Source organism: Strix aluco, chromosome 4 (genome assembly GCF_031877795.1).
Source record: "Strix aluco isolate bStrAlu1 chromosome 4, bStrAlu1.hap1, whole genome shotgun sequence".
NCBI lineage: Eukaryota > Metazoa > Chordata > Aves > Strigiformes > Strigidae > Strix > Strix aluco.
Window position 1 is genome coordinate 122653458 of NC_133934.1, and position 20307 is coordinate 122673764.

General features: G+C 34.8%; 1 protein-coding gene across 1 annotated transcript in view; it reads right to left on the minus strand.

The window, feature by feature from the left end:
• Positions 1 to 363: 363 nt before the first annotated feature.
• The window catches only part of C4H14orf39 (chromosome 4 C14orf39 homolog), a 46520-nt gene continuing 26576 nt past the window's right edge, over positions 364 to 20307 (minus strand). Inside the window, exons 6-19 of the mRNA XM_074821611.1 lie at positions 16940 to 17127; positions 16413 to 16455; positions 15877 to 15997; positions 14619 to 14713; positions 9573 to 9712; positions 9037 to 9115; position 8388; positions 6902 to 6987; positions 6744 to 6808; positions 5548 to 5618; positions 3821 to 3978; positions 3202 to 3337; positions 1776 to 1833; positions 364 to 557 (exon numbers count right to left, since the gene is read on the minus strand). Coding sequence (XP_074677712.1) covers positions 364 to 557; positions 1776 to 1833; positions 3202 to 3337; positions 3821 to 3978; positions 5548 to 5618; positions 6744 to 6808; positions 6902 to 6987; position 8388; positions 9037 to 9115; positions 9573 to 9712; positions 14619 to 14713; positions 15877 to 15997; positions 16413 to 16455; positions 16940 to 17127 — 1435 coding nt within the window. The remainder of the gene's footprint in view (positions 558 to 1775; positions 1834 to 3201; positions 3338 to 3820; positions 3979 to 5547; positions 5619 to 6743; positions 6809 to 6901; positions 6988 to 8387; positions 8389 to 9036; positions 9116 to 9572; positions 9713 to 14618; positions 14714 to 15876; positions 15998 to 16412; positions 16456 to 16939; positions 17128 to 20307) is intronic.

The window sequence follows — 20307 nt, forward strand, 5'->3', positions numbered from 1 at the left end:
TAGTAACACAAGTTTAGTTTATATCAGAGGCTGAAAGTACTCATCTAGAAGTATATATACTCTCACAGATACTGAATTAATTCACACACTGCTATAAAATATTTCTGCTGCAAGTGCCAATTTAGCAAGAGCATATCATAACATTTTCTGAAAACAACATATTTAGAAAATAAATAAGAAAAATATAAGCTGCATCTCAAAGTATATGTGCCTGATGAACATACACATGCTATTGCAACAATTGCAATAATGTATTCTTACATGAAATGAAAGAAGATGAAATGCTTTGTGCTTTAACTTAAGAAAGTGAAAACATTTGTCAAGGCTAAGTAGGAAAATAATTTAAAAGGAAGTCAAAGGTATTCAAAAGAATGTAAATGGCTTTGTATTTTGTAAGGAAGAATGAAAACCTTTCACAGAAGGAGACTGTGATGATCTCTGATCCTGTCCAAATGCAAATGGAAAACTAAAGTCATCTCCAAATGCATGAGAAGTCGATTCCGGGGGGAAGGGAAAGGCAAATGCTTCCTCACTTTCTGATTTCCCAAACAAGCTTCCTATAAGGAATACATATTATATTAATTATCAGATCAAATCTTATTGAAAGAATACTGCATTCAGCATAATATGCTTTTTTAATAACATTGTACTCTCAACATCCCACTGAATGTCAGCCTCCAGTTGTGTTTATTTCTGCACTAGATAGAAATGGTACTTCCAGGAGGGAATCTACATAGAATGAAGTGTGAAGTACTTGAGTGATTTAGAACAACAAAACACTTCTGCATGATATACCGGGTGAAATATTTTGAATACTAAGCAACAGAGGTCTTTGTAAACTGATAGATTTTTGCAGATTCTTTCCTCTCCAGAGAGCAATGCAATCAACCACCGAAATACTTGGAGAAACAAAGCTACAGACAAAAAACACTTGAGTTTTATATTTAGTACCACAAAATTCACACACTTTTCTCTACAACAGTTATATATGCATAGAACCTTATACTCATCCACTTCAAAAAAGTAACTTTTCACTTGCAGCACCTCAAAAGAGAGGTGATTATAGTTCCCTTCAGAAAAGGTTTTGATCAAGAGTAAGTTTTGATCATACTGGTATCATGAAAAATTGGCCTTTCATTTCAATAAAGCCAGGATTTCACACAGAATGTGTAAGTGTGCATGGCGTGCTTAGTATGACTGAAAGATACTATTTAAGTCTGATTCTCCTCTCTCTCACCTGTGCTGTTTTTACATTGTGTACCTCCAACAGTTTAATCTGATGGAAGTCAGTTTACTACTGACATTTCTTTAATCAAATGAAAACTTATTTTCATTTTAGTTGAGGGAGGAAAAAAACCCAATGGATGTACTCTTTCCAACACTAAGTTGGTAGCCTTAAGTTAAAAAGTAGTATTTATCAAGTACTATAGCTTTTTACATTAGAACAAAGGTTCTTTTTATCAGTGAAAAAGCTTCTTCCTTGCAGCTCTTCTCAGTTTGCTTCAAACCCACCTAACGCTATCCCTTCTTCTTTCTTTTTCATACTTTTTTTTTCCATGACATCTCATGCATTTGAAGCCAAATATGCAGGGAAAGATTTAAGCTGGTCAAAACACAAATGAACACAATAAACCACTGTACTACAGTGTCACAACTGAACATCCTTTTAGACAACCAAAGGTTGTCCTGTTAAGCAGGATCATGAGCTTGTCAGTCACATAAACACAAGGAGAAGACAGCTGGTATACACAAGTACATCTGAGCTTCAGACTTACCAATATCTTTCTGTGGGGACAGAGGGTTCAAGTTTCCCACAGAATAACTTTCTTCTGTCTGAAATGTAAACAGCCATTTTATTTAATCAATGCAAAAGATAAAAAATAAGCTCTAATGCTGGTATGTAATAAGTCCCAGTAAATGTTAGCAGCCTTCACAAAATCTGCCTTTAAATGTATATACCAGACCTTAAAGCTGCAAGGTAAATTCTTTGATGAGATAGGTTTCATGATATTTGCTTACATCTGCAAACACACTCTCTCCATTCTTCTGGAGAAAAAAAAATCAGATTGAGAACAGACCAAAATCTGATGTGGCTTACCGCTGTTTTCCAAACTGAAAAGATTCAAAATTATTTCATTCTCTGACATTTTATAAAACCTCTAAGCAACAACATAATTACTGCCTACTGAGTAGGACCTGATATTGCCAGAAAGAGTAGCAGAATAACCACTCATCCCTCTTGAAAAGAGTTCCTAGGCTAGATTTATAATAGAGACTTAAATCCTTCAAAACTCCCATCTAACTTCAGAGAATCCTACATGACTGCTACAGGCTGGTAAATTCTTTGTTTCTGCCGCTGAGCAGGCACAAAATAACATGGGTTCTAAGAGCACTAGGTGATTTAATACCTACCTCATTCCTAAACAGTTCACAAACTACTCACCAGTGTGTTCTCTCCTACACACAACTGATACTAGGAGATATCAACAACATATATCTTGCCAAACACAAAATAAACGTGTTTTCCCTCTTCCTTCCTTCAGCTTTTATCTAGTAATCTCAAGACTGAGCACACCCACTGAAATTGGAGATGGGTTCAAAAGCCCTATTTGCATAATGAGGTTTGAATCTACACTGCCGGTAGAGATACCTAACCACTACACTATGCACTGACACGTCTATCCTGAATATCCAATTATCTACCTATTAGCCCAGGAGAGTGAAAATTACTCTAGAGCACTGTAGTTAGGGAACCTGCAAAGGAGAAGGAAGACCCGGATTCCACTCTCTGTTCCAGTTAGTTGCCTATCTCCTCCATTTAAGTATAGTTAATCCATATCTGCTCTTCAGTATTCCTAACAGACAGTGTTTTCTTCCTGTTCTCAGTGTAGGTATGTAAAGTTTTGCATTGCAACGCTGAAACGGAAGCCTTTTTGTGAATCTCGTCACCTGTATCTTTGCGTGAGATTCAATCTTGCCCATATGGGAAAGATTCATACTTCATCAGAAGTCATCATAAGGAGATTGCCAGGAAAAAAGAGGTAAACATTTTGAAAGGATATCAAGTGTAAAATTAAGCTAGTAAAAAAAATGATTTGCTACAAAGACAACCAGTCTGAAAAAATTCATTCACCATCAATGCTGATTTCTTAGAATATTTTGCTTTGTGGAAATTTAATATTCTCAAGTACTTATTTTTACCTCATCAGATGAATTTTCTGCCCCAAACACAGATGAATCAAACAAATTAAAGCCAGGTGACTTCTGGGGTAAGTTCATGAGAGAAAAGAAAGCAGGAGATTTTGATGTTCCTTCTTCACAACCTAAATTGTGAATGCTGTAAAGACAGAAAGGAAGAAACTGTATTAATAGTTTTTAAAATTAGCGTAGATGGCTTTTTTTTTTCTGTTTTGTCACTTTTTTAGATTCCTATCGCTTCCATCAATAATTGCTTCTTGCAACACAGAATAGGTAACACAACTCCTTTAAGCAAAGTGAGGTGTTATTCTTACCAATTCCCTACCTTTTTACCAAAAAAACGGTTTAAAGATAGAAACTAGAAACAAATACGACTGCAGAACAGACAACAATTTTAGCAAAGGAGTTACAAAGAACCTGTGTCTCATATTTCTAAGCAGAGTCCCCCTCTTTCAAAACAACTTCAAGTGGAAACGATACTGTAAGAAGAAAATCTAATAAATTGCCTAGCATAACTCAAAAAAAAATTTGAATATAGTATCTTTCAGAAACACCAGAAATGCTTATACAATAAACATCAATACAACTTTGCTCAAAATCAAAGTAAAAGCTGAAATCATACAAATCAAATGGAGGTGTTTTAGAGAACTGGGTTTTCTTCCCCTTTGAGTCAGGCGTTCCTACAAACTTAGGTGTTTCAGGTGCTCTTAAAAAATGTTCTGCACTGTCTTCTGCTGTGTCAGGATTATCTTCATTTGACTTAAAACATGTGTCTATGTCCTATTGAAAAGAAATATACAATAATGTTTATGACATATAAAATTTCCCAAAATATCATTAGTCCATTTACCTATATTCATTATACGTTTTAGGGTTAGTTAATTATTTTTATTCTCATGAAAAATAAAAGGATTTTAACAAAATTCTCACAGTGACATATTCACCATACTTAAAAATGTAACCTTAATTTATCTAGTTTAAAATGGACTTATTGTGAATGAAACTATATATGAAAATTTTCACCCAAAAAAATAAACTCATGAAGTGACTGAAAACACTGATTTTGAATAAAAAAACTATTTCACTCCAACGTATGTCTTAGCATAATGCTTAAAGTTACACTGGTGCCCTCTTGATACACCCTAGTGAAATAAAGGAACGTCACCATCAGAATATATTTCAGTTGACTATTTCCTCTTCCTCAGAAAATGTTAAATGAGAATTTAACTTGGATTCTGTGGAGCAATTTCCATCGGACTCAATATTGTTTTAAAGACATTCTTCTCCACCAGCTGCCTGCAGGCATCAGCCTGTAGTGAGCCAACCAGAAGATGAGGAGTATCTCAAACTTGATCTTGCATACTGGCTGCCCTGCCAGTGAGTAGGTTGGGGGTGCACAAGAAGTTGAAGGGGGGACAGCTGGGACAGCTGACCCCTGCTGACCACAGGGGTATTCCACATCATATGACATCTTGCTCAGCAACAGAAGTGGAGGGGAAGAAGGAAGAAGGGGGAATGTTTGGAGTTATGTCGTCTGTCTTCCCAAGTAACCGCTATGTGTGATAAAGCCCTACATTCCTGGAAATGCCTAAACTGCCTGTAGATGGGACGTTGTTTTGCTAGCGTGCATGGCTTTTGCTATACCAATTAAACTGTCTTTATCTCAGCTCACAAGTTTTTGCACTTTTACCCTTCTAATTCTCTTCCTCATCCCACTGAGGGGAGAGTGAGCAAGTGGCTATGTGGTGCTTAGCTGCCGGCCAGTGTTAAACCACATCTTGGTATCACCTCTACACGCAAGCTGTACACACAACTGGCTTGAATAGGATGGCACGGTGAGCTTGATCTCACATTCAGGCACAGCTAGTAAAAGCAGTGCCAGTGGAGCCATACAGACTCTGTAGCCAGCACGGAGCCTATTTACTATAGTTTTGTGGGAGAAATGAGTTTCAAAGGCAAACATTTTTTTAAAATGTTTCATCAGCTCGCACTGATGAAATTTATATGCACCAATTTATACAAAAACTATGATGTGCATAGAATAGTCATCCTAAATAGCCTATTGTTAGCATAAAAACCCACAGAATACTGACATGTTCAAGAGCAGTATTACTATGGCTATGTTAGTAATCTACATTAGTATATATATGTTAGTATAGATGTATATATAATATATCACTATATTAGTAATCAGAAGGCATTGATGGGCTTCTCACCTGTTGGGTGCCTATAATAAGTCACTTGCCAATTTCTGACACTTACCTCTTGCCAATAGATTTAAATATGTCAAGATACTTTGACTATTCTAAATAAAATAATTACTTATGACATAAGAAATGTTTTGCTTACTTGAGGTATATATGAAGAATCCTTTGGCTCACCTTCTGCTTCTTTATCACCACATTTGGCTTCTCGGTTTGCTGTACAAAAAAGACAGCACTACTTGTATTATAACAGCATTTTAAGCAGATAAATAAAAATTACATTGTGGGAAAGAATCCTCGAGAAAGGTTTACTAACTTGTCATTGCTGTTGGTAAGGAAGCGTTCTGACTGTAGTTTTCATAATAACTCACTATGCTATGTCCATAATAGTTACCTCTCGTTCTGCCACTTACTCACTATCATTAAAGCAGTGCTTAGGCTGCTTCATATGGTTTGGTATGTTCTTCAAACCTAGCTATTGTTCCCTGAGAGTGCTATGTTTATCTAATCCAGCTATCGCCCTCAGAGTGCTAATACCAGTCAATAGAAACCAGGTGGAAACAATATAAAAAGCACATCCATATGACACTGATGAAGTGTATCTTAAGGAACTGGGCAAAAGCCAAGATGAGAAATGAGAAGAATGTTATCAGACTTTCTGCTCTGAGCTTCAGACTGTGCAACATTTCAGGCACTGTGGGTTGGTTAAGAGCCTGTGTTTCAGGACACATAATTAGGATCTTATTTATAAAAAAAAAAACACTATCATTTTTGACATGCATCTAAATTGGCAGTATAATTAGAAAAAAATTTATCTAAACAGAAGCTCAGTGCCTTGTGATTTCAAAAACTATAGGTGTATTTGTAACTATCCTGTTTTGTTTCTGTAAGCATTCTGTATGTATTCCTCAAATTCATTTTTGTCTTTAATAATCTTAATCTGATGCTTCAAGATTCTTAAATTACTGGGTTTATTATATCCCTTTTCTATGCATTTTCTCATACCTTCTGGGCAGATTTCCAGACTGGATTTCATTTTACCCAAGTAATTTGAGACTAGAGCGTGGATTTACAAGAGATGCTGGAAGGTTCTTTTCATTAACAATGGTCAGTGCAGAATGAATCCCACATTACTGAGCAGTTCAGTCAATTAAATTAGGACACTGCCTGTCTGCTACACTCAAAGTTTGAACTAAATAATCAAGGTGGAAAAGGAATACAAATGGTGTCCCACTTAGTACCAGAATGAAAATTTGGCCCCTAGAATTTTGTCTTTTATATATATGTGATCAGAATACAGTAACAGCGCAACCTATCAAAAAAATGACAGTGGTACTTTACCTATTACTGCATTTTCACTCTCAAACTGTTGATTGGAAGTTGTCTGCTTTGGAGGAATTACCAGCCTAAAAGACAAAAATTACTGTTTGTCTAAATATGGATTATTTCCATAAACCTTAATCTCAAGAATGAAAACTCCTATATTTAAGAAAAGTTACCTGAATTGCATTTGGTTTTGTAAGTGTTTTATTGATGGAACTTGGGCAATTTGTGAGTTATTAGTCTCTGCAGTGTCAATAAGCATCTAAAACGTAGCAAAAAATTCAAATGAGACAGCATATGAAATTGTCACTTTAACAACATCACTCTGATTTTTCCTTAGACTGTGGAAATCCCTTCTTTTAACCAGTCTTTAGGGGTCAGGCAACATAAAAACTTTTTTGCTTTTCTTTACCTACATTTTAACATGATACCCAAAACCACTTCTACAATTTTTTATAAAGTCTCATTCACAACACTGATAACTAGATGTGAATAATTAACTTTTCTGTTGCACAAACAACATTACATAATTCACAAACTTTATCCAGGTTTTCTACTACTGCAGCCAGGTTGCTTGAGAACACAGAAGGGGTTGGAGCCAGGCCTGTCTACACCTCCGAAGGCCGAAGTGAGTATGTACATCAGTGCGTCTCCTGTGGGGATTGAAAAACTGCAGAAAACATGGAAATACTCCCACTCACAGATTTTCATCAGATCAGAAGCCCTAACTCTTTTATGTAGCATGTATTTGTGTCTTAAGGGCAGAGTGGCACTAGCAATCTATGCCTCAGCATCAGATAACACATTAGTTCGCAGGTGAGCTGCTAGTTCTGTTTTGTTTTCAATTTGCAAAATGTATCAAATTGAATTCAATTTGGGATGGGGGACAAAAGGGCTGGTTATGCAGAATCTGTCTGCCATTCAACTCCTGTAGTTTACAGCAAGCCTTTTCTGAAGCATAGCAACCTCCTTCTTCCAATCCTTTTAGTTTTCCTCAGATTATCTTCCTTTCCTTGTTGTCATCACCCTTTCTTAAAGTTCCCTTAACCTTGACTTACTGCTTCCCACTATTCTCTAAGTGCAATTCTAGGTCCCAGATTCCCATCCTCATCTCTGGATTACCCTGGCAACAGGCCTTCCATCATCCTCATCATGTCCAACTCCCTCAGCCAGTCACAAATCAGAATTGCTTGACATTTCTTCTGGTCTTGTTCCACTTGGTCTACCTATTGCCCTTCATGTTGTCTTATGAAGGCTTCTTCTACCACAGGCTCCACTCTAAACCATTTAGTGATTCGCTCACTTCATCCTTCAGTTCCCTTAAAATTCTTAAAATTACAACAGGTTCTGTTAATTTTTTACTTGACAGTTTTTGTTGTTCATTAAAATTTGGTTTTAAATAGATCCAGTGAAGTGTCCCCTATAAAAAAAGGTTTCGGTATAGAAACTTCTGCACAGCAAACAGTTTCAAACTATTTATTTCATCTCCCATGGCCTTATCTGAATACTCCTTTTATACTTTAACAATCTATTGGTCCTATGAATGCTCTTGCACTTAATGAAATTTTATTAGTGGTTTTCATAACTGTGCAAGTTGTTCCTCCAACTTATTTCTGGATTGGTTTATTGTGTTTGTATATTTAAGATATTGAGCTGCAATACCCTTCACCTTTTCAGAAAAGTGCCATACGAACTTGTTGTTTATGGGTGAGAGATGGAAAATGTAACTGTGGACTCCTCAAGTGTACAAAGCAATGCTGCTTGTGGTTTTATTCCTCTCAGCCCAGATTTTTGTTTCTGGTTAAACCTCAGAACTGAGCTGTTAATTGCAGGCAGTCTTGAATAGCATCCTGCACATGTAGTCCTTTATGAAATCCTTCATTATGGAGTAGATGGCTGACGATTAATCAGTAATAGAAGATTATATTCCTCCTTTGGAATTCCAAAAATTTGCTATATACAACCAAGTGGATCTACAAAGGTATTCTAAATTTTTAAAACTGTTATACAAAATTAAATGGATAGATGGTCCACCTCAAGTTTGGCATTAGAATGCTTACTATGACTACCAGTTGCACTTCCTAAGAATATACATATTTTCAGTTGAATTAGAAATGGCACTAAGAAAGATTTTATTATGATTACCAGGTAAAAGCAGATTACCAAGATCAGCATCCTGGTTACAGTGTTAACAAGTTTTATGTGAGATATAATAGTACTAGGTATATTTGAAGTGTTTTAAATTTAAACAGCTACATAAAACAGCTTATATACTCATCTCACATTTTTATCAGTGGGAGAGCTGCATAACTGTGATGAATTTTCTGCGAGGCTGGAGGAACTGTTAGTGGCCACTGAAAGTTCCACAGTTTTTTCTTTTTCTTCTCTTCCTAAATTAACAAATATTACTTAATATTGTCAATAGGATTAAGTATCCAAAGCATGGTACTGTTAAACTGAACTTGGGAACAGTTTATAAATTTTCCTGTTAATAGAAAGCTAAAAGAAAATTATCACAAAATATGAAAGTATCAACCAATTTACTGCAAATAGTTGATTAATATTTACTGTATTTATGTAAACAGTGCTAAAGGTATATTTCAGATTTTTCTGACACTATGCATCAGGTATACCTGTCATGTTACTTTACTCATTGCACAGATAAGAGAGGAATCAGACATAGAAGATTTTCAGAACATAAAGAGAGATAAGTACCCTACTTCCATTGAAAGCCTGGCTTCAGCTATCACAGTAGGATCAGTTCACTAGATTTGTTATCACGGTTTCCATTAATTTACACAAAAACAATCCAAGATCCTCATAGAAAGATCATTAAATACACTGCACCTGTTTCCTTTTGTTGCACTGAGAATCTAATACTCTGTACAGACTGGACTAATTTCTGAGGAATACATGGGACATGTAATGGTTTATACTGTTGATGTTTCTCATTTAGCAAAGATGGATGTTCACTCTCTTCAAATACCCTAAAAAATAATTGAATTTTTAAAATAATTAAGTTAACAGTTGCAAAAGAAAGGAAACCACAAAATATAACTGCTTCAAATAAGTGGAGTTTTCAAGGGAGATGCACTCTGCCAGAGAAGTTCTACTTCTTTCAGCTCCAGCAGCTGATAAAAATTGAAGTTTTCTTTAAATAATATCAGAGAGAATATGACTGAAAGAAGAAGACATCAAGTAGTAATAAGCCAATCATAAGAACACCATTGACTTATATTTTGTCAGTATCAAAGAAAAGTATTAGTAGTTTGGGGTTTTACACTTTAATTAAAGTAGTTCATTACTGTAGTTCTGAAATCACATTTTCACATTTAAAAACACTTTTTCTTTCTCTGAGATTGTCTGGAATACTCACACTATTCATACACAAAAGAGAAAACTGCAGCAAGTGTTATCACTTGTGGAGTAATTATCTGTGTAGGGTAAATAGCCTTTTACAGTGTAGAAAGACAAAGGTTAGCAGACAATGAAGGGTAAAGTGGCTATTTGGCACAGAACGTTTACCATTTTCTAAAATAATGAGTTCTATTTTACTTTCTCTCTGTCATTCCTGCTTAGGCCTCTGTGCTTCTAGCTGCAACATCTGGCTTATAGCTGACTAAACAATGCTATTCAGAACAAATGAAGAATTGAGCCAGTCTTTTTGTTCTTCTTGAAATTTACCCTAAATAAAAATAAGATAAAATGTAGGATGCACTTTATAAGGTAGTGTGGAGTAAAATTAGCAGCACTACTGAAAAAATACCAAACTGGAAGCTCTGGTTAAGATGTATGGACCTAACAACACATTAAACTAATATACACGCACAACTGTGATCACATAAAACCATGAATGCACCTCAGTCAATAATGCTGATTAAAAGGACTATCTTCACCTGTAAAGTTACATATACACTTAGTGCTTTGCTGGACTAAGACCTAACAAACTATATAAACCATATGGTACCTAATACATCAATCAAAAAAACCAGGAATAATAAAAGATTTTTTAAAAAAAAATCTGTATTTCAGTTACAGTAATTATAGATATTACCTGTGTCAAGAATGTGTACTACAGGAAACAAGATGTGCATATGGCTGGTGTATCTTTAAATTCAGATGCAGAGAGTGCAAAAACAAGGAGAAATAAAAGCAGTGCTAAGCATAGAACCCTGGTTAAAATTGCTTCACTTTGTTCAAAATGGCTTATTTGACCACTTTACCACAATCATCATTCAAAAATTACTTGAACAAGGCTGCTGCTTGTTGTGAGTAAGATTGTCATAAACGACTTTTATAGCCAAATAGCGTTTTTTGAAGTTCCTAGAGTCAGTTTCCACATGCTTCTGTAGAGCCTAGCAGACAACTCTACAATTCTAAAAACTCACTCTCCACAAAATAAAGCATTCCTTTACAATGCATATCTATACAGAAGAATGTATTGATGGCAGAGTTACAAACAGGACTCAGAAGCTCTTAAGACAGGTATTTTTTAACAAAACCTTCCAAAAGATCCTGCAGTTAAACTTTATACATATGCAATAAACCTGCTTCCTTCCCTCCCCAAAAACACTATTGAAAAAAAACCCATGCACATCTTCTCTGACATAATTAATAACCATTGAAATAAAAATCAAACTGCATACTGAAGCTCAAAATAGTCCAAATTGCAGTAACAAGACAGATCATTTGTCTTCTTTCTCTACTTCATTATTAGTAGACATCTGAGTAGATAAAATATCTTTATCTTGATCCATACTGAGAAATAGATAACTTTTTTTTACTAAAGTGCAAAGAACAGAGTAGATATTCTTAAATCAAAATAAAATCCCACTTTCTTAGCAGTAGTTTCTTCTTTGTAGCATAATGAGCCCAAAGATTAATGACTTTATCTTCACTATACCAATCAAATGTATTTAATGTACATATGAAGAATGACACTTGCCACTGTGGTATCTACCAGGAGTCTCTACTGAAGTCATCTTCAGTATCCTAATCAGCACATGCCAGCAAGGCCTTTTGGGAGCAGAACTTCTAATAACTAACTGCCATAATAATTAGTAACTAATAACTGCCTATGAGGTTGTGGTCAGCACAGGGTTGACTCTTCATATACATTACCATCTAGAAGTCCAGAAACAGTTTTATAAGTCTTTTTCCAAGAATTATATTACAAAGTTTTTTCTTTGATCAGTAAAAGCTAATCACTTGTAATGCAAAGATACTGAAAGAACTGCAATAATCCACCATGGAATATCCTTTACAAGAAGTTTTAGCAAAAATCTCTCACTCAGAACATAAGATATTTTAGGTATTCGGAGGTGGAATTAATATATAATCAAATTTTTAAAAACAAACAAAGAAACAAAAACCAGCAACAAACCAGAATTACAGAATAATGGAATTAAAACGTTCTCAAACATTTTACAAAACTAGAGAGAATGAACATGATATATGCCAAAGCACAGTTCAAGATGTCAGCCTTTCTATGTAATAAATATAATCTCTAATTGAGAAATCAAGACCAGGGCTTCAAAAGAGTTGAGTGCTATTTGGTGACTGATGAGAATTCTTGATTTAGAAATTTTAACTATGGCACTTGTCAGTGTACTGGTGAACTATGAAAGCTCACTAATCAGAGAAAACAGCTGGTCTGAGAAGAGGAATCTGTGTTTTGCAGTCAGCCTAATCAACGACTAGCTAGCCAGCAATAGGTGATTCAAACTAAAATGTTCCAAGCCTTTTAAAAGAACGGTTACCACTGCCATCCTCCTGACCAAACGAGAACATGTATACCAGCACCTATGCATTAACTTGCAAGCTGGTTTCTTGTCTTGTAGACCTCTAAAGCATTTCATGGGTATCAATTTTTATATTTTTCTGCTCAGTGCTTTCATTGTTTTGATTAGTTCTTTCCCTTGATGCTGCTGTCTTCTCTTCACACTGGTGTGCGTTAGGTTGTGGAGATTCACAGTACAACGCTTACTTCTTGTTCTTCTTGTTCTTCTTGTTCTTCTTGTTCTTCTTGTTCTTGTTCCTTTTTTTGTGGCAGAAGATGAAGATATCTCCTTTTTCTTCACAAAGCTCTCTGCTTGGTAGTAACCTTGTAGTGACTGCAGAACAGCTCACAGACTACTACTGCCTTTGGTACCCAAATTGCTCTTATATTTTTGTACATTGCCTTGAGTCTGCAAAGGTTTTCATTCATATGGCTTATTATCTTAGCACATTTTCTGTGTTTTTTTCACAGTGTTTATTATCACAGATTCATAATACACCTAATTTTAACATCAGTAGTTACTTAATCAAACACTTCTATGCTTTCTAGTGAAGACTTTTCTTGATACACTAATGCCAAATAGGGATTTTTAAAAACAATTTTTATGCCATTTTCTACTAGCCTTTATATCAAGGATATCTTTGACATAAATAAGCTTTAAGATTTACTCTAGGAAAAATGTATTAATTAATAATCAGGTTGTGGTCTGATACTATATGCTATATCACATCAATGCACACATGGAGGTTAAAAGGCAATGTGAGTTAGGACAGTGTAAAATGTTTACAATGTCTTGTAACCATGATGCAAGCCATGCAATTATTGCTTCAGTAAGAGCACCAAAAAGATCTATTTGTGTGCAATCAAGACCCAACGTCAGGTGGAGGAGGTACAAGCACCTGAAGACTCCATGACACAGAGGTTTATATACAAATGGCAGGTCTAGCAATGTACCCTATGGATTCCTTCCCACTAAGAGCCTGATGGAGTGCTTCTTACACCTCCACGTGCAGAGCATAGATCTCTGCCTTTTACAACAGGTCTTTAATTGGCATTTTGCTTTCTGCAGACTGAATATACATGAGTTTCATTGATAATTCAAAGGGAGTGCTTCCCATCTTTTTTTTTACCTAGTTTTAAAATTAAGTGGATTTCTTGCTTTCCTATATTTCTGAGGTCTTATCAATTACAAAAAGCTTACATAAGAAGGTAGAATGGGTGTAAAGGCTTAAACCACAAAAAAAAGAAAAGTCATCTGAATAATTCATAGCCCTGTAAGAAGATATTAAAAACGTAAAAAGCCCCTGTGGAAAGGATCTTTAGGAATGATTAAAATGGCACATTTCTATAGATATAGTCCACTAAATCCCTATTTAAAGCCCTAAAAAGCTTCTTTTTCAAGCACACCATAATGTAAAATCACTTGGACAAAGTCTTTTGGACATATTTTCAGTTTAAAATGGATTTTGGACTAAAAGCATCAGCTCTACGGGTGATGTTTCAATGTTCACAAGGACTCCAGATAAGTACAAGATAGTCCTGATGGTGATTTTCAGTCACTGTAATTGAGCTCAAATTAAAGCGAGTCCCAGTTGTAAATGACCACTGACTAATTTACTAAGCCATTAATCCTGTCTATGAAACTTTCATTCATGCTTATTTTTAAGAACTAAATTAAGAGTTAAATTTCTAAAGTAGTTCAGAGCTGAAGACAAATGAAATGTAGAACCCTGACTCTTTTTCCCCAAATATGCATTTAGTAGAGTTAATGTATTTTATCTCTGACTGTACAGTCACTGTAGTTGTATTCAAAACTCGTAAAACTATTCACACAGATCTATCTGCAATAGCTGTGAGGAGCAAAGGTTTCTACAAAATACTTGTGAATAGAATGTTTCCAGATACATTTAGCTTCCAAGAATCAAAATTTGACACCATCTTAACCCCAAGACATATAAAACTTTTAAAATTACGTTGTTAAATCACATGACCAGGGTTAGAAAAGCTTCCCAGTTATTATTTAGCAACAATTTGTGTTTTGTGGCAGTCTTTGTGTAAATGCTGAGATAGCACTCTGGATGAAAGCAAGGGAAATAAATCATTTTTAAGTGTACCTTTCTTTAAACTCCTTTGGCTTCTCTAGATTTTTCTGATTTTTTCTGTCAATCATTTCAGAATTATTTTGATCTTCTGTAGTCTCTTCAAATGTCTTAAAAGATAAAGAACAAATAAAAATAAAAAAACCTTGAAAAATTGTAACTATGTGCTGCAAATGTTTTCTAAACCTGATGAACCAGTACACAGTAGTAAAGTTTTTGTAGCCAAGACGGTCTGAAGAAATAAGCAGAACAAGGTTAAACAGAGAGAATATTTTTTGTTGGATCAACCGTAACAACTGGAATAAACACAGAAGTTTTTGAGCACAGACTCTATATATCTATTCAGAACAAGGAGCTCCTTACGTGTTCTCCTTCACAGTTATAAATTTACCACATCCCTTCTTACTCTATGTTTATACAGCACATACCACATTAGAAACTTTAGTCTGTGAGTGTCAAAGAGTATCACAAAACATAAATAGAAAACACCACCTATGCACAATATATTTCTATTAGCATAAGGCTGACTGAAGTGGACACGGCTGACACAGCAGGAAATGGCATCCTTGATCATCTGGTCCAGAGAGGTAAAAGTGTCCAGATGCAACACTATAAAAACCCACCAAACTCTTTACAAGATTCGCCTATTGGGCTACTCAGGCTTAGGAGAGACCTTTTATCTCCTAGCAGAGGAGTGGGTCAAAATGCTGTCTGGACAAAGTCATTTTTTTTGGAAGACCATCCCTTTGGAATCAGTGCTTCTTCTAGACAGTGGAACTGACCTCCTGGCTAAAATCAACCAGTTTTATCTCTGAGTATTATTTACCCACATTTGTTTGAGGGGAAAAAAAAAAAAAGAATTTATATGATTCTTATTATAAAACATATTTAGTTAAACACATTTATATTAACAAAACCTCAAAAAACAGTAGGACTTGTGAAATCTGTATACTCAAGCCCTGGGGCTCACTAAGGAACAGCCTTGCTAGATTTTGAAGTGTTTCTCTGGCCCTCTTGAGCTAGCACAAAAGTCAGTGTGACACAGTGCCTTGACGGAAATGATGGTGTAAACTGAGGTCAACAGAAAGCAAGCTTTAAGAGTCTTTACATTCATGGACCCCTCTTCTCTAAGAAAACATATGTGATGCTATAGAAACATAATTACTAATACTGGAATCATCCTGTTGGTCTCTGTGTGTCAGAAAATATAATGGTGGTATATGTAACTACATATATAAAATGTATTTATATAAAATTAAATTAAAATAGTTACCTTTTTTAAAGAATTAATTTTCATTTCTAATTCCTCTGATTCCTTTTGTAGTTCAATGGATTCCTGTGCAGCAACTTCAGCAAGCTTTAACATTTCCTGTGTTTTTTGCCTCGAAGAAGCACTTTCATGTTACGGAACATAGACTGCAACATTACTTCTTTCAAGCAAGGGATACTATCAGATCCCTGACACCTCTATGCCATAAGCGCAAATGCTAGAGGTGCAGGAAGCTCTGCCAAATCTACATTTCCCAGGCAAATCTTCAAATCTAACTTCAGTTAGGCTTCTCCTCCTTAGTGAAGCATTTTGATGGATATGTCATTTAGTGAAATTTTATTTTCTTTCCTCAAAATGCTCCCAGAAATTTAAACTGAAGAGTATCATTTGACCTTCTATTTTCTCATAAATAAATGTCAATGCTGCCCCTCTAAACATAAATATATCAATAATTACTACACCTTTTAACAGAAAGTTGTGAAAGGTTAATATAAACTTTCTTGCCTGTAAACTGCATAAACACTACAAATCAAGGATACATCCGTAAAGCCCAATCATTTAGGGATTTAAAAGGAACAGGCTCTGCAGAAATAAAATTTCATTTCAGATCATTAATTCACAAATCTAATTTTCTTTACAAATATGAGATGAATTAATAGATCAGGAGCAATTCTCTTTACTTAATGTACATAACAGAAATAGCAGCGTAACAGACAGTAATGCCATTAAAAACAGCACCAAAAATATATAAAAAATAAATTTAAAATATTGAGAGGCTTCTTCTGAAGTAATTTTAGGACTTTTTTACCCCAAGAAGCCCAATAGCAAACCTCTCCCCACTACATTCATGGGTTGGAGGAATGAATATTAGTATATATACTCTAAATTCTTGTTCAAAGTCTGTTTGCTACAGAATTTTTTCCTAAAAATGGTGTAACAAGAAGAAGACATTTTTATTAGTTTAAGAGAAACTGTGGAAAATTAATTAGAGGGTTTCTATACAGCACTTCAATGTGCAGTGCACTACCAATAGGGTTTACTGTAAAAGCATTGATAATAGTAGTACCCAGAACATCCAAGCAACCACCTTCTTTCAATTTATATTTTTCAGACTGTTTCAAAACTCTGTTTTGGATTTCTTCAAGCTCTTTCTTCTTTTTGTAATACTCCTGTGCAAGAGCAGATTCTGCATATTTTTCACGGTGTTGCTTCAAAACCTCTTTATACTGGGTTATGTAATCCTGATACATTTTCCTATAAAAATACATGTAATTTAATTATTTTCTCATGAAGCCATTGTTTATAAGGAAAAAAACTATTAATTTATGGCATCAGCTCAATTAGACTTGCTGCTCTCCTGGAAAAAAGTCAGATTATATTTAACATACCACTATTTCGCTATATTTTTTATCTTCCAGTTATTTTCAAGGAATACTATGCTGTATGTGACAAAGAATACACTCATGATGTAAAAACCAGTCAAACCTCACTGTTGAGAAAGGAATGTAGACCATTCCATATTCAAAGGCAGCCTGGCAGATGACAAAAATTTTTTTCCTGTGTAATTATCATGAAATTCACTGCAAGACAAATTCTCTGTTCATGTATATTGGCACAACTCCACCAGTTTCATCAGAGCTGTATCAAACTTACAGTAAAAGAGAATTTGGCCCAGCATCCCATATTTAGAGCAACCTGACACATCACTGAACTAAGAGCTGCCTCCAAGGGGATGCTGAGTAATCTGTGTCTGACTCAGGGAAGCCTTAAATACACACATTAGTTACACTAAAACAATAGGACTATTCATGGTTAAGGTTAAGCAAACACTTAAATGTTTAACTGGCAAAGAGCCAGAATGCTCAGCTTCTTGTAGGACTGCCCTCTAAATTAATCTTACATGAGTATAATTTCACTGACATCATGTGAGTACATAGCTACAAATTATTAAAGTACGTAGCATCCATTAATGTTCATGACATTTTTAAAACTTTAAATCGGCTTTTGAAGAAATTACACTATATAAACAAACAAATACCATAACAAGTAATAGGAGGTAACTCATCATTTAAAGCTGAAAATTGATCAATATTATGTTTGGAAAGAAAAAGAAAAGTGTTGTTGCACAGAACAGCCATCCTCTTGTGTTAAATCAATTGCAGTGACTACACTGGAAAAGACTTTTTTTTCAGGTTTTCTCACTCAGGCAAGGAACTTACAGGATAGATTGCTAATGACAGATCAAATATTCAACTATCTCATTGGGATGAGTCTTTTATTACACCAATAATGCTGCTAGGCATAACTTTTATTACAGGTAATTTCCAGTACAAAAAGTAGTATCTTTTGGGAAAGCTGAATCATTAACAATGCAGTCAAGGAACTGGTTCGGGTTCTTAATGTCACACACAGGTAATCTAAGTATAGACCTGCAGGAGGTCTGTATTTCCCATATAAACAGGAGTTAACTATTAATAGTTTTTAAAATTATGAATAATAACCACCAGTGCCCAGGAATTGTATTTCTCTCTTCATTTGAAAGCAAAAGCTTAATAACTGCTCAAAATGAAATTAAAATGTCATTTTTTTGAACATTGACATTCTGTGCCCCTTATTCCTGATAAAAAAAGAAAAATTTAGGCATATGCAAACTACATAATAAGAGTTTGATGGTGAGCATTTATGCAAACAGCACATGTTTATAAAGAGATATCACAACTACAGACATCCATCATGTATCATTAACACAGAGTGGTCATTTAACTGAGAAAGAAATACTACACAAAGTTGCCTGATATTAGAATATGCCAATATAAGTTGAAGGAAATGTCATCCTCTAGGAAAACGTTATGTGAGCAGTACAGACAGGCAAATTTTAAAATATTAAGTTATTAATACACTTGTAGATAAGCAGAAATTGTTTTATGAAACAAATTATGGTGCACAATAGCAACTAATGCCAGAGACCCACCTGTTTACCTGCACCATGAATAAAGCCTACATTAAGGAACAGCTCTCACAGCTTATGAAGCATACAGTATTCCTCTTCAAAGAATATGTTTTATCTCAAACTGCTATTAATCATTTAGATGCAGCATGACTGAAAGGCAGACACTGCTGTCTGCTTGCTGGCTAGCCCAGGCAATGAAAGAGAGAAAAATTTGTGTCCAAATTCAATAGTAGAAGCTTCTGCTCTCACAAAAAGGAAAACAAAAGTCACAGGAAAAAAAAAGTAAAATCTTAATTTTCAGATAAAACTACACTCCCGGTACTAGTTCCTGTTTAATTGACTGAAGTTCAATACACCTGTTTAGGGGAAAGAAGTTTAGATCAACACTGTGAAACCAAGGAATTGACCCTTCCCAAACTTCATGCAGAGAATTACATTAATCTATTTATTTTTCTGCACGGGTGGTCAGGGAAATCTAAGTTTCTTGATTTACTGAATATCTGTGTACACTGTACAAAATTTCCCAGGTATGAAAGATGGAAATATTCAGTTTAATTTAATAGATGCTACAAACAATAACAGAGCAACAAAGAAATCTGTTGATATACAATTAAGAATGCATTACAAATACATTTTAAAAATATAAATAGGTAAAATAATTTGTTGTAGCAGGTACATTTCAAGCTTCTGAAAATCATCCTCAAACTTTACACTCCTTTCCCAAAATTTATTTTCCACAGATTAATATTTATGGCCATGTAGAGTAGAGTAGAGCAGAGTAGTCTTGAGAAATTGTCATTATTTTAAATATTTTTTCTGAAGAAATTCACATCCCCCAGTTCATGCAGGTAAACATAGGCTATTTAGAATTCAGCACTGTTCACAATAAAGTCATTAGAAAAAGTTTTAATCTAATGACAATGGGAAAAGCACAGCACCCACAAAACCCCTGAACATTATGTGGATAGCTATTTATTCCTCTTTCTTTCTTCATATCACTTATTTTCAAGATGAACTTCCAGTTCATAGAAGCATTCTTATATGTTCTTGAAACCAATAATAATGAAAAAATGTGGAACGCTTTTAAAACTTCCATAATAAGTGCCTAATTAAATGCAAAGTGGTCTGCCCATCTTTTTAAAACACCTTCCCATCTAAAGCAGTATGTCCTCAGTGCCCCCAAATGCCAGGCTAAAAAGCACATTCAGCTCATAAAGTTCTAAATGTACTTATTTTTCTTTCTAATTGAAATATTCAGAATTTGCTGAATGCATATCTTACTGTTTTGAATATATCATCAAATGCTTCAGTACAAGACTATATTTGAGAGACCACTTCTGTAAAACACATGAATTAAATTTATTTTATGATTTATAGTCATGATGTCTTATAATTAAGCTCAGGAAAACAGATCAAACACTTTCATGTTGGAATTGAAACTAGTTATCTAAAGAAGCAATTTAAAAGTAATGCTTCTTTGGTTT